This window comes from Copidosoma floridanum, unplaced genomic scaffold, assembly GCF_036245765.1.
Source record: "Copidosoma floridanum isolate Cflo_tuat_1 unplaced genomic scaffold, Cflo_Japanese_pri ptg000009l, whole genome shotgun sequence".
Classification (NCBI taxonomy): domain Eukaryota; kingdom Metazoa; phylum Arthropoda; class Insecta; order Hymenoptera; family Encyrtidae; genus Copidosoma; species Copidosoma floridanum.
Genome location: NW_028321886.1, coordinates 5881949 through 5895752, shown reverse-complemented (window position 1 = coordinate 5895752; position 13804 = coordinate 5881949). Strand labels below are relative to the sequence as shown.

Here is a 13804-nt window from a genome sequence, read left to right as displayed (position 1 = left end):
GGAAGAACGAGCTGCGGATGGACTGTAGTAGGTGTGCAAAAGAAGAAAGAAAAAAAAAAAAATAGCTGAATGGGAAAGTCGAAGCACGAAGTGGGCGAACAACGACAAGGAGAAAAGGGAGAAAATAAAAAAAGAAAATAACTCGATAAGAGGAGAGTAAAACACTCGGAGTGGCGTATACATATATGTATAAATACGTACTCATAGGTGTGCACACAGTACAGTCGAGGAATACCGAGGTGCGGAGGATCGAATTAAAAGAGGGTCGCTCCGGGTGAACGATAGCACAATGGGTATACGTGCCAGTTGCTGCAGTGTATATGTGTACAAAGATCGAGAGGTTGTACCGCGCGGCTTGGCTGCAGACGTGGACACACGCGTTGTCCACCCCCCCCCCTCCCCAGCTAAAGGATCGGCCGAACGTGAGAGCTGTACTATATACATATGTAGCTGTACACACGCGAAGGATGGGAGAAGAAAAAGCAGCGTAGACGGTCCGTGGCAGTAGTCCACTCGTCGCTGTCGACGAGCTTTAAAGCGACAGCCCATTCTTTCGGTGGAGAGATAACGAGAGTGTCGGGTTGGGTCTGGAAAAAGAAAGTGGGCGAAAAAAAGGACAGACTAGCCGAGCTCCTGCAGAAGGGGAAGTAAATAGAAAAAGAGTAGCTCATGGAGGAAGAACGGAGTTGGGGGAGGGGGAGGGGGAGGCAAACGAAACATAAACCACCTGCAGATAAGGGAATGAACGATGGGACAGAGAGAGATAGAGTATCGGGAGAGAGAGAGGTGAATTTAAATGAATTGATTTATTTGGGTGTCGGAGTGGTGGTGCTGTAGGTCGTGAAAAAACGATGCTCAACGAGAAACGGATCACGAGCTAGCTCGAACAGGGCGATAATGAAAGGATGGCATTTGTCACGCTACCTCGATAATGGACGTAGATGTAATGCTACCAATCGAGAGTACGAGCGCGAGAAAAAAAAGAGAATTTATTTGCTGCACGTGGTTGTGGATCATTGTGTTGATCTTTTTTTTTCTTTTTTTTTTTTTTTTTTCTTAATTCGGCTCGTTTAAGCGCGCGTAACCACGTATGACTAAGACAATCATAACCCTCGGAAGTCATTGATCCATAGCAATGAAAACTATTTTCAGTTGTAACTCGACTACTGGAGACAAACCAAAACATATATATATAAAAAAGAATCAAATACTCTTGTGTTTTAATTAATTCACTCATGAGATTTTACAGAGCACCTCAATAAGGACGGTGTTATTCTCTCTTTTGTAATAGCTATGAAAAAAAAAAAAAAAAAAAAAAAAAGAAATCACAGCAGCAATAAAGAGAGATAAGAAGAAAGAGACAGGAGAATGTCATTTCCGAGGGAAAAGAGAAACGCACTCTTTCGACGGCGAGTTCAAATATAAATTTATATACTTAACTGAGGCTATGAAGAAAAAAAAAAAAAAATGGAAGATTCTCACGACATGGTGGGGGCTGAAGCAAAAGAAACAATAGACGAAAACAGCGAGAGTCCTCTTTCTCTCGCGTGCCTTCAACCCTACACATAGTGGGAGGGGGGGTGGGCGCTATTTATCCAAAAGATAATATTGGCAATGGTATACTTGTGTCGGCTCGTGTGTACTTTAATCCATACGGAGGTTTAGGTATGTTTAAAAACTCTGGCGCAGCATTTTAATAGGATCCATACGTATAATCTTGTTCGAGCGAAAAACCGGTGAACAGGACCTCCCCCTTCTCCCACGGTAGTCACGCGTGCTCGATAAATTTATTGATCAAAGTACCTACCCCTCACAAATTTCACCCGAAAAGCCGCAAAAAAAAAAAAAAATAAACAAATAAATAAATAAAATAAAATAAAAATCCATACCTAACGAGGGCTTTGCTACTCGGTCCATTAATTATATGGAATTAAGAGCACGTGGAAGGGGGTGGGGATATCTCACGTTCACCTCGTCACTCGGTCCGTTGTTGTCGTGTGTTTCTTTGTCCCACGTTCACTTAGGAAAAAAGCCTCCAAAGTTATGAGCATACATACATAAAATATGATGATTTAACGTGCCCGCCACAGTTTTATGCAGTGCAGGTTAACGCCGTTGCTCGCGAGACGTAATCCCTATTGTGCATTGCTTTTTCCCTTTCCCTTTTCTTTTCGCGATGTCGTTGTCGCACAATAATTCACGCGATAATCCACCCGCGACCGTAATAATTCACCGTATACGGTTGGAAGAGAAAGGGCTTCCGCCGATAAGTGTGCCGCTGCAGTTGAGCTTCTGTATACATGTATATTATACTTAGTACTTGCAGCTTATCGGAGGAGAGATACAACACGCGGGGATGATGTTGCACCATTTGGCTGTTAATAATAAATATACGTCCCTTGGTCCAAGGTATATCGGCGACTCGGTTGAAGAAAGAACCAACTCAAAATTGGCTTTCGTAAGGCGTTCAATCTCAATCTGAGTTGGCGCTTTCTTGAATGCAATTTACATACCTCATTGGAGCGTGGTTACCGAGAGAGACTCGTTCTGGTAAGCGAAATAAATTATCATCGGATAATAATTGAAAAAAGAAAAAACCACGTTACGTTGGATTAAAGGAAATAAGGGGTGGTGGTAGGGGGGGGAGGGATAATCTTGAGTAACAGCTAAAGCATATCATCAGTAAGTTCGAGAGTATATTCGAGCGTCGACGAGATGAAAGATGTATTCCTGCACTCGCAGAGATGAGCCAATATCGTCGGAGCTCTCTAATAAAGAAGAGAGCGTCTGGGTGCGAGGAAGCAGAGGTAAGTCTGCATATATATGATATACCTACGTGGACTTTCATCTTTTGCTCTTTTGGCGAACCCGAGGAATTTCAATAGATACGGTCGGTTGGTAAGCCGAGGCAACACATGGAGGCGAGCAAATTCAGCAGACACCTACTCACACGCGTCTCATTTCTCGCACGTTGCCGATATTGCTCCATTCAATCGTCAATATATATATATAGGTATATTGGGGTACAGAGCGATTTGGGGAAAGGAGGTGTGCGTGTGGTCAGTCAGAAGCACGTGAAGCGAAATATGCTGATGTCGCCCGAGCGCGGTTCGATGGACGCCACGAGAGTGATTTATCCCGAGCAACGTAAATTTGGCCGCTCCTTTGTCTGCAATCCCTCGTTTCGCGCACTGATTTGCAAAAGATCGCAAGGAAATATGGCACCCTCCTCCCCCCCGGTTTTTCGAGGCATTTATTGCGATTCGCCGCAGACGGCGGTGCAACCGGTTCTAATGAGGTGACGTCTTTTTTATTTTGTTTTTAATTAAGGAAGGGTTAATTTAGTCGTCTGAGCCGCAAGGCTTTTCTTTTTCTGTCAGCCCCACCCAATGGGGCTCTCTCTTTCTGGTCTAGCAAGAGATTCTCTTTCGTCGGAAAAGTAATAATTCAAAGAGCGTTGGAGAGGCTTCTTGTGCGACTGGATGAGTATTATCCATGTTTTTTTTCGCGAACAAAATACATACTTGCGTGCGTTTGGAGAGTAACCAGGTAAGTGCATGGAAGATGTAAGCATAGAAGAAAGAAAGGAAAAATCGCGAGACGAAAGCAGCATCGGTAGTCACGATGGCTGAGCCACGGTAGTGAAGGGGTGTGCGAAAAAAGATGGAGACGTGGGTGTCGATGGATAGGTCGAGGCGAGCTCCTGCGCCAGAGATGTGTAGGTCTGAATTTCGCGGATCTACATACACCTATCTAACGCGCGCGCACCCCCGAGATTTTATTAACTTTTTTTTTCTCCCCTCTTTTGCTTCAGTTGTCTCGCAAATCTTCCTTGCTTCGAGGGCTTGGATTTATGGTTTTTTACTTTCCCTCGATACACCTGTAAAATGAATACCTTTACACCTTTTTATCATTATCGTTAGAGTAAGTCAACGATTGTCGCAGTCGCTGCAAGTGTTTTTGAAAAAAAAGATAAAACGTGAAAAATTACCACCGTATTGATTGGCAAATAAGCTACGATTACTCGTTTAATTGACCGAAAAATCTACCAAACTTACAATATAATATTTTTTCTTCAGAGAAAGGTTCCCTCGAGTAAGGATGGTGAGTTAAAATCCAAAAAACGAATCGAAAGAAAGCACTCGAAGCAGCGTCGCACGTTCCATGGGCTGCCATTAGAAATCAAGTACCAGAGACGAGAGCGTGGGTTCAGAAAAGGTCATAAAAATTAAACGCAGCGAGACGCGAAAGGGAAGCGAAAAGGAGGGAAAAGTTATTTCAAAAGCTTCTTTCCCCGGACGAGGGTGCCTAACGAGCGCCAGATTCGATCCTATGATATATATATCCCCCGCCACTGCAGTCTGTCACTCTCCAATGGCACGTGCATTCTATTTTCCATGCGGTAATAGCTACTGAAAAATCACTGGCGCGTATAATCATGCTTGGAAAAAAATCGAGAGCGACGTATCATTTTTCCACTTTTTCACCACAGGGATTCCCGTATGGTATTTCATCGCTACTTACGCGTGAGCATACCATAATTATACAACGGGGCGGTCATTGTGCTCCTCCGTATCGTAAAAGGGTCAACTCAAAAAGTGATCTTTTTTTTTTATTTCTGTAAACGAGATACTATCTTTTTGAGCTCGAAATATAACAAAATACCAAGTGTCATCCCTTTCCACCTTTGGCATAAAGGTAAACTTTATTCTGACACTGACAGCTGCAGTGTGAACAGTAAACGCCAAACAAGTATATCCATATTGTGTAAAGTTTTGTTGGCAAAGAAATACCATTCGACTGGACAAAAGTGACAATACAGTAAAGCTTTTCTTCGCCCGAAGGGTCGGTAATCCATTTGCTTGTTTAGACGATGGCCGACGGGAGAACGGACAAACAACAGCCATTGAAAACGAGGTGGTGACCGCATCAGCAGCAGAAAAAGCAGATCAAACAGAAACGAAAAGAGACGAGCCGCTTTAAAATGCATGAGTTCATTCGGTAAAAGTACCGACTGCTGCGAGCCACTGTTAAGAAAGATTGAACGAACTGGTGCTGAAAATCTGTTACACGGGCGAGCGGTATCGCCCGGTTTGGTCCATTAAACAGAGCGGAGGGCCATCCGTACCATACGGTACTCCCCGGCAAAACTGCCGTTGCACTCGTCACTTTCTCTTTCAATTCTCTCCCACTTCATCCCTCCGCAGCAAAACCCTTGGCGCCACTGAAACTCGATACTTTGCACTGTAAGTAAATGCATTTCCTCTCTTTATTGATTCTACGGTAACGCTTTTTGCGCTCTGAGCTCGACAGATCAAAGTGATTCGTACTTCTTGTTTATTTTTTTGTTCATCATAAGCGTGAATAAAGGACACGGTAAAGAAGGGGCGTCAATCGGTAACAGTACCATGTACTTGTATCGAACGAATTGAAGCATGCCCACACATTTTTGTGTTCATGCATAATGACCAAATGTCATTTTTCGAATACATTGGCAGCTGCTGATACCACAACGTGGCATTAAGAAAAGCCTTTATTTTTTTCGTCAGTTACTGTAATAGTTACGTCGAAGCAAGCCACATGTATGCCACCCATGATAACTTTAAGACGCACAGCATGAGCTTTTAATTTTTTTATAACTTTTTTTTTCAGCTAGAATTAGCCTCATGTCCTTTTGGAGCAATGATGGATGGAGCAACTCGAGTCTTCGAGCATACACTGCTAAGGCGAGTTGACTCACCCGAGAGTGACGGAATTTCGTTTGTCTTTTACATGAGGCGAAACGCGTATGTTATCGATCCCTGTGCACGAAGCGAAGAGACAAAGTGCGTATTATCCATCAAGAGGGGCCTCAAAAGTTGGTAAAATCTCGTTAAAAGCCATCAACGCTGAACTGCCCTCTGCACGTGCGTGCAACTTGTTTAAACTCCTACACTGACGTAAATACGCTCGTGACATTGCACACGGGGTTTATCGTCGTTCAGACCTTTGTGTAAAAAAGTCTCGAAATGACACGCGTCTAGTTTTTGGGCCAACCACTGATGGCTTCGCTTTGATTACGCTTTTTCATCTCTTGTCGTGAAAGTTCATTGGCAGTACCTAGTCGTGGGTATGATAAAAAGAAGAAGAAAAAACAACCAGTTCTCACGGCTCGACTTTTCTTTACTTAAAAACATCCAATTGGTTATACTTTTCCGTCGTTTACTTGGATTTTTTGATTCAAAGATACGTTTTGATGAACTTTCACGATGAAGCAAGTTTTTAACCTTTGACTAAGGGACTGATGCACTAGCAAAGGGGCATTTTTTCGTTATAACATGGTAGTCAAAAGCTGACTTAATTACGATATCACAAATTTTTTTATTTTCCCACAAATCTACGTATAGGGTTGTTGGTACAGCTATTTGAATCAAGTAATGAAGAGCAAATCCCAAATAAAGATTTTACATACAAAATACTTTTGTACTATTTATGTAGAGAAAAATCCATCTAAATTGCGTACAAAGCTTATGTATAATCTGTTAGAAAATCATGTACATATACTTGTTATTTCTGGTTTTCATTGGTTCGTAATTATTGTACCAGTGTCGTGATAATATAATATAATAACGTAAAAGATGTAAGGGTACGTGATTTAATCGATTATATTTTATGGTTACACTGAATGTCCTTGTAAAAAAGCCTTTTGCATTGCTTACCGTGAACGTCGAGTTTGATGTCGATTTTGAGTGGTTCATCGAGCGCGATGCTGCTGACCTCGCAAGTGAAGGTGGCGCCGAGCTCGCTGCGCGCCACCGCGAGGTTGAGCGTCCCACTTCCGGTGCCGATGCCGTCCTCCTCCAACTCCGACGAACTAACCGCTGAAAGTTCAAAAAAAAATGTGTTTGTTTTTCGCGGTCTCTTTCGCCGAGCATTTATCAGCATTTGTCACACTATGCTATAATTTTTTCAGGTCTGCAGTCATGACTCAACCACGTTGTATGTACCTATTTAAAAAGAGTGATTTTTCCAAGACAATACCAAGACCAGGACAATAGTTGTTGGCGTATTGTGACAAAAAAATCGGTGGTTAAAAACTTTTTTTCATTAAAGTCAGAATCTTTTGCAAACCTAATAGCGATTCTACTCATTTGTCGTAACTCAGTTGAAACTCTGAATTTAATGAAAAAAAAAACAAAAAAAAAACCACAGATAGTAATTATACACCAAAGAAATAAGTAATGATACGAGATGACGGTCGTTGTCTTACATTTGAGCTTGACGTCGCCGTTGTACCAATCGACCGTCGGCACTGGCCTGCCCTTGCCACTCTCGCATCTCAGAGCTATCGTTGAGCCCTCGATAATCGGGCCCAAAACTCGTCCGTCCTCCAGCGTCTGTTGCGCGCTTTCGTCCACGACTCTCACCGAGCTCGGCTGAACTGAAACACGTAGCAATTATTTTTGCTTATTAATACCATTTGTATACTATTTTTATTATTGCTGTTACTATTATATTAATTTTTATTAATATTGATATGAAAATCAAATGAAATTTCAAGAAAGGGTAATTTTTGTTCCAGTTTGTGGGAAACAGATCGAAACCAATGTATGTCCCCTTAAACTCTGGTAAAATCACGAGCGTCATTATTTATATACATGTAAGTATGTAATGTAATATTGTTTCAAGTGCTGTGACACTTTCATTGATTCTTGGCAGACGAGTACAGGATGGCATCTATGTATTTGAGAAAAAGCATTAGAGAAAATAAGAAGATACAAAGCCGGAGGTGGTAAACAAAAATACCACTTACTAACGCAGTCGGTCACGATGGATAGACAAATGCCGTGGAGGGCCTTTCTCTCTCAATAGCTGCAGCAAACGAAAAAAAAGTTGGAAAAGGAGAGCGGAAAAGCTGAGGGAGAGGTACACGCAAGGCGCATCATGCACGCGCCTTGCCCCCGAGGGAGCTGCAATAGCGATAGCAGTAAGCGTAGTAAGTCGCCGTAGAGGCGCGTCCTACGAATGTAGGTCGAGTTGCTGAATATTAAACTTCCACTCGTTGAATATTAAACGGCCAATCCAGAAGCCGAGTCCGTAGATCGGTTCTGCCGCTCTCCTCCTCCTCCTCCTCCTCCTTTTCCCCACTTTCACACTGCACTCGTGCGAAAGTGACTGTCTCAATTTTCTTACCTAACTTACGGAGCTAGAGCGCGTTTACTCACTCCTCGTCCTCCTACCTCTCTTCTTTGCTACTTCCTGTTTGGATACTCTAAACTTTCCCCCACTTTCTTACTCGCTGTTTGCCTCATCGGCTATTCGTATATGTATACATCCACCGATGCGACCTGAGCCTGGATCGTTGGATTTTTTTATTTTTCACCCCCGATCCTGTTAATCCTGTCAGTTAAACATCCAAAGAAACCGTAGGATGGTGTTTTGTTAATTTTATTACTATTTTTTTTTTCATCCCGTGTTACATGAAACAAATTGTTTTCAATCCGAAGCAACTTGGGGCTCGAATGTCGGAAGAGGTATAACACGTACGTCGAGACACGGGCGAGCGTTTGTTATCTTTTCCCATCAGAGATTCACTATGAAAATTGGTATCTCACGCATTTCAAGAAAACATTTACAATATCAACAGCCATGCTGAAGATGAAGTCCGTTATTCTGCATCCAAGACAACATTTTGCGAGCAGCAGCGTCGAAAAGTATTTTTCCATCGAGGCTCCTTGCCCTATGGCAACAACTCTCGGATGAGTTTGACTTGCAAATTGATGATCGACGTTTGTACGTACATGTTTTTTTTTTTTTTTCTTCCCTTTTTCCGAAGAGGAATGGCGGGAGGAGGAAAAAACCGAGTTACGCGGGACGCAATGAGTTTTTTTTATCGACTCGAATCGAGGGCGTACAATGAATGAATAAAAGAGCGCATAGTGGCAGGGCGTGCAGTTTATTACTCACGCGCGAGTGTTGCTAAAAAGTCAATTTTAGATTCGCGCGGTGTGCATCTGCTGCCGTAAAGCAGTGGAAAACTTTTGTAATTTCATTACACGCTGCTGACGACGTTGGCGCCACTAACCCGACACCGTGGCACACGCGCCCACGCCAGATGCCTCGCCTTACCCCTGGTATATATACATACGTCGCTTGTGCACCTTCCCTCTCCCTACCTCTTTTGTTATTAAAGTCACCTTCTACTTTCGGCAATATGTGACTAGACTTTCCGTGGCGATGCCGTCGTCGTCGTCTACACTCTCATCACTCTCTGCTCCTTCCGCTCAAGCTGTTTGAGAATGGAAAGTTTAATATTAGACGTGGGGGGAGCAATACCGATTTTTTAATTATTCCAATGATGAATTTTCTCTGCTTTGACCAAACAATAAAACGAATGACCAATGGCACAATAGTTGTATGGAAAAAGCAAAAAAGATAGTGTACGATTTGAGCGTGATAAGTTTATCAGTAGTCGAGATCAGCGTTTCGTCAGCCGAGAAAATATTTTTCCTTCGAGTTCAATTTTAGTAGGGCATCGAAACAAAAGAATACCGCAGGCGTTCCGAACGGCAATTTGCGAACAAAGCGGCCGAGTGAAAAATGCATTACCGGGGCAAGAACAGCGCAGTGTCGAAGGTGGGGGATTATTGAATCCCGTCAAACAGATTACGGCCAATGACAGCAGCTTTTCTCGATTCCGAAAATTGGACGGATCGATCCGGCGCTTGCCTATACATACATTCCATATATACCTACTCCCGCGCGCAACAAGGCGATCCCGATGAAAGCCTTTCACCCCCTCCCCCCCCCTCCCGATCCCAGCCTCTGCTCCTTCGTCTCGTCTTCCATTTCTCTGGAGCTTGGCTCTTTTTTATCCTCTCACCTCTTTCGCTGCCACCAATGTCTGATTTCGTTCTTCTTTCACTCCTGGCGGGTGTGTGCATGGTGTCTTATACATATACCTACTCTTTCTTCCCTCCTCTGCCATTTCCTCGATCCATTGCCGTCCCTGCATTGGTGGTGCTCGATCAAACATTTTCTCATAATCTGGAAAAATATTTTTCCTCCAACGACGACAACTCCTTCTTGGGCATCGTACCTACTCCGGCACTATGGTGGGTATACATTCCAAGCAACTTCCGGCAAACTCCATCTTTTAGCATACATCTGATTTTTTTTTTTTTTTTTTTTTTTAACTCAAATATCGTACAGTATTACGCTACGCATGGCAATACGAATTTCCAGCCGGTGGCAGTCGCAAAGATCAATAAAGAATTTTGCCGGGTGCAACAAAATACGAGAAGTCTGTTAGTTGGTTGGTAGCGGTACTTTGGCATTTTATTGACTTCTACGAGAGCTACTTCAAAGTATGATGAGGGAAAAAAAAAAAAAATTTCCCTACCGATCGCTTCGTGACGTGACCTCCGAGCGGCTTTCTTTCGTATAGCTCCTTGTCTTGCTCACTTTATCATTATCTGTATAATATTACTAGCGAGACATTGCGATAAAAATAGCAAAGTGGAATATGCCAACCAGTAGATATATCACGAAAAAACGCTTCAATTTGATGTAGTTGAATTTTTTCATGCCTAAAGAGTTAGAAATGAATAAGTGACGAACTGCTCCCCAAACAAGTTTGCGTACCCATCGAAGTCTCCGAGAAAATTAACCGTAATGCGATGTTTGCGAATATCCCATGCAAACGTTAATCTTGGCAGTAAGACGGAAAAAGAGAGAAGGAATTCCGATCGTGCAGCTGCGGCAAACTCACATTTACGTCCAGGGGCTGGTTTGCGTTTGTGGAAGGGTGGGCTCTCGAGGCGGGGGCTGATGCACTTTTAAGCCGGCCAAACTTTTTAGCCGGCCCAACGCGTGGGTGGAGGGTCGGATTACGCGCTGGCCGGAAGATTGAAATACGCGCGTCCACCGCACGATAAGACGATAATTAACACGAGGAGCGCCCGTACTTTTTAATTACACCTGGATTAGAGGCACGAGACCCGCCAACCTACCACTTGTTTTTGACTCGTTATCCGTGATGTTTTTTTTCTTCCCCACGTATATTATACGTGCCACCAAAACCGCGAAAACTAAAAACTCGATGGCGTGTACCTATACGACACGCATCCATTGAAATCGGAGGCTTACGTACGCACCATTATAAGCAGAAGGTATTATAAGTTTTGATACTGTTGTGTGTGCACGTGTGGATTCTGAATTTTTTTTTGCATCCATGGATCAAAGACTATAGGCACGAGGGCTAGGCTCAAAGTAATTGGACACTGAATGCATTTTTTTTTTCCACTCGACTATAAAACGGTGAAATGAACTTTACCTACCACCGCTCGGATGAGGGACGAGAAATAACCGATTCCACGATTTCAAAGGGCTCAATTTGCTACGGTGGGTTAAATCAAAGTATTCGCTCGGATAATTTCGGTAAAAAAGCAAGTGGTAGTAATTGAGTAGAGTCGAGTACGTTTTCATCACCCATCTGCGTTTCAAGTGTTTTCCTTTCAACGGCAGTTATGTAAAATACGCAACAGGAATGTTGGCCAATAGTGTCATTCGAACGATCGTTTACACGCACGCACCAAACCATAAAAAAAAGTAGATTGCATCGCAAAATTGGCTTTTTGCTCCAAGATGCAGGGCAATTGGATTGATTGGACGCGTGTACAAGCACTTTCCGTTGCGTTCCACTTTTTTTTGCCCGTATCAGTGGCTCATGAGATCAAAGCCACCATTCAAGAAAGGAGGGAATATATACAAATAGTTATACGTTGGCCCCGCAACTTTGCATAACGGCGTTTGGGACGCATTGTATCCCGTGCAAGATCCAAGTACACAATATCACGTACGTGGCATGCACTTTTACAATTGCACAAAGGGGAACAACCATCGTAGTGCTGATGTTACATATATAACTACTTGCCCTGGTTTTTCATGCCAACAGCTATTTCTCTACGGGCGTGAGCTTTTCTTCAAACGAACCTAGGGCGGAAAAGTTACCGGAGCTCGGAGCTTTGAGTCGGATGCCCAAGGATTGCCGTCGAGGCGGTCCCGTGCGCGGGTGCGCCTACATTTATCCCTCCCTTCTGTTCCGCCACCTTTTGGTTGCTGGGATACCTGTGGTTTTCTCTCAATCTACTACCATCATTTATTTTTCGTTCCCTTTTTCATCCATTGTCCCTCTCTTGACAAATTTTCACTCAGTGTATCCAACTTTCCCAGTTTACCCATGAAACATACGTATAGTTCACGTACCGACGTGAACTTCGGTGTACAACTTTGAGAGTGGTTTCAGTATAGAGCTTTTTTGTAGGATTGCTCTATATAATATCGTGTACACATATTTTCTTTATACTGTATGCGCTATACGGGCTGTACACGGGTAGAAACGCCACACAGTTTCCACGTGATTTCGCACAGTTCCTCCTCCCGTGTACGCGTAAGTGGCACATTTCTCTGATAAGCTTGGGACTTTGATGTACATTTTTACGGAAGCAAGAGAGAAAGCACACCAAAAAGTATCCCTATACATGTGATTCTCGTGATTTATGCGCGACGCGGCTGTTTGCTTCGGGCAACTTTTCTCGATTGACGAGCCAGAGACGGTGGAGAGGCTCGGGGACGAGCCAAAAGACGAAACGAAATGAAATATCAACTTTGCTCGGTGGAGTGGTGTACAGTGGGATAGCGCGGGAGTTTCGTCTCGCATGAAACTTCGAGGTGTAGGAAACTCCGATTATACTTTACAAATATTTCTTGGGCAAAGTATAGACAGCAGCGGAGCCTAAATACGCCGAGTTGCTCCAACTTTGCTCTGCCTCATACTTATACCGTATACTTATTATGCGTGGCGTATGTATATATACTTATGCACTTACATTTCCGTCAGCTCGGCTCGTACTTATATGCTTGGGAATCACAACGTGGAAGTCGATAGAATTGCATTTCTTGGAAAAAAAAAGTTGAATCCCGCACATTTATTTGCTACGAGCCTTTTGTTGGCATTATACAAATACACACTTGCTCGGCAATACATGCGTGACATGGGTAAACTGGTAAATTAAACCACTTATAACGTAAAATTTACATGTCATTGTCAAAGTTGGTATCACAGAAAGTTAAATTTCTGTGAGCGTAAGAAAAAAAAAAAAAAAAATAATAATAATAATAATAAACAGTAAAAAATATTCAAAAAGACGCTGCTCTGGTAAAAGATGCATATATTACGTGATGTCTTCGCAGCTCCAGGGGATACCCATTCCCATGGCAATCACACGTCACGCGCTATTTTAATTAAAACGTTACAACGAATGGATCGAAAAAAATTTCACTGAATCCGTCCAACTCCGCACTGCTCGTTTGCCTCTCTGCAGCTGCTGGCACGTCATTTACCTCTCTCTTCTTCCAACTTTATTCCTTATTCTACGGGCACGTACACTATCCCAAAGCTATGTGGGAATCTTTCATTATTTTTTTGTTTCCATGTACTCTCTCATGATTCTTTCTGTACGTAATACATTTATTCACGTGCGTACATTACAAGAGCCGCCCTTCATTCCCGTGCACGTACACTCGCGCTCGTTTAATTAATTTTTTACACTTTTTTTTTTCTCTTCCAAGATAATAACAATCATCACAGTAACTTACGCGCAGTCTATATGGTCCGGTACTTTTGCATCACAGAGAAGCCTCTCGCCTGTAATTGATGTTTGTACAGGAGCAGGAGAGCTCGAGATAAATTTTCCGGTACTTACTCATATGTACGTATAGCGTCTCGAGACTCTCGCTTCTTCAATTATCTTTATGTGACGAA

General features: G+C 43.0%; 1 protein-coding gene across 1 annotated transcript in view; it reads right to left on the bottom strand.

Moving 5' to 3' along the window:
- Positions 1-13804, bottom strand: part of nrm (neuromusculin) — a gene marked incomplete at its 3' end in the record, with an annotated part of 114616 nt that overhangs the window by 35468 nt on the left and 65344 nt on the right. Inside the window, exons 4-5 of the mRNA XM_089589751.1 lie at positions 7250-7420; positions 6699-6860 (exon numbers count right to left, since the gene is read on the bottom strand). Coding sequence (XP_089445877.1) covers positions 6699-6860; positions 7250-7420 — 333 coding nt within the window. The remainder of the gene's footprint in view (positions 1-6698; positions 6861-7249; positions 7421-13804) is intronic.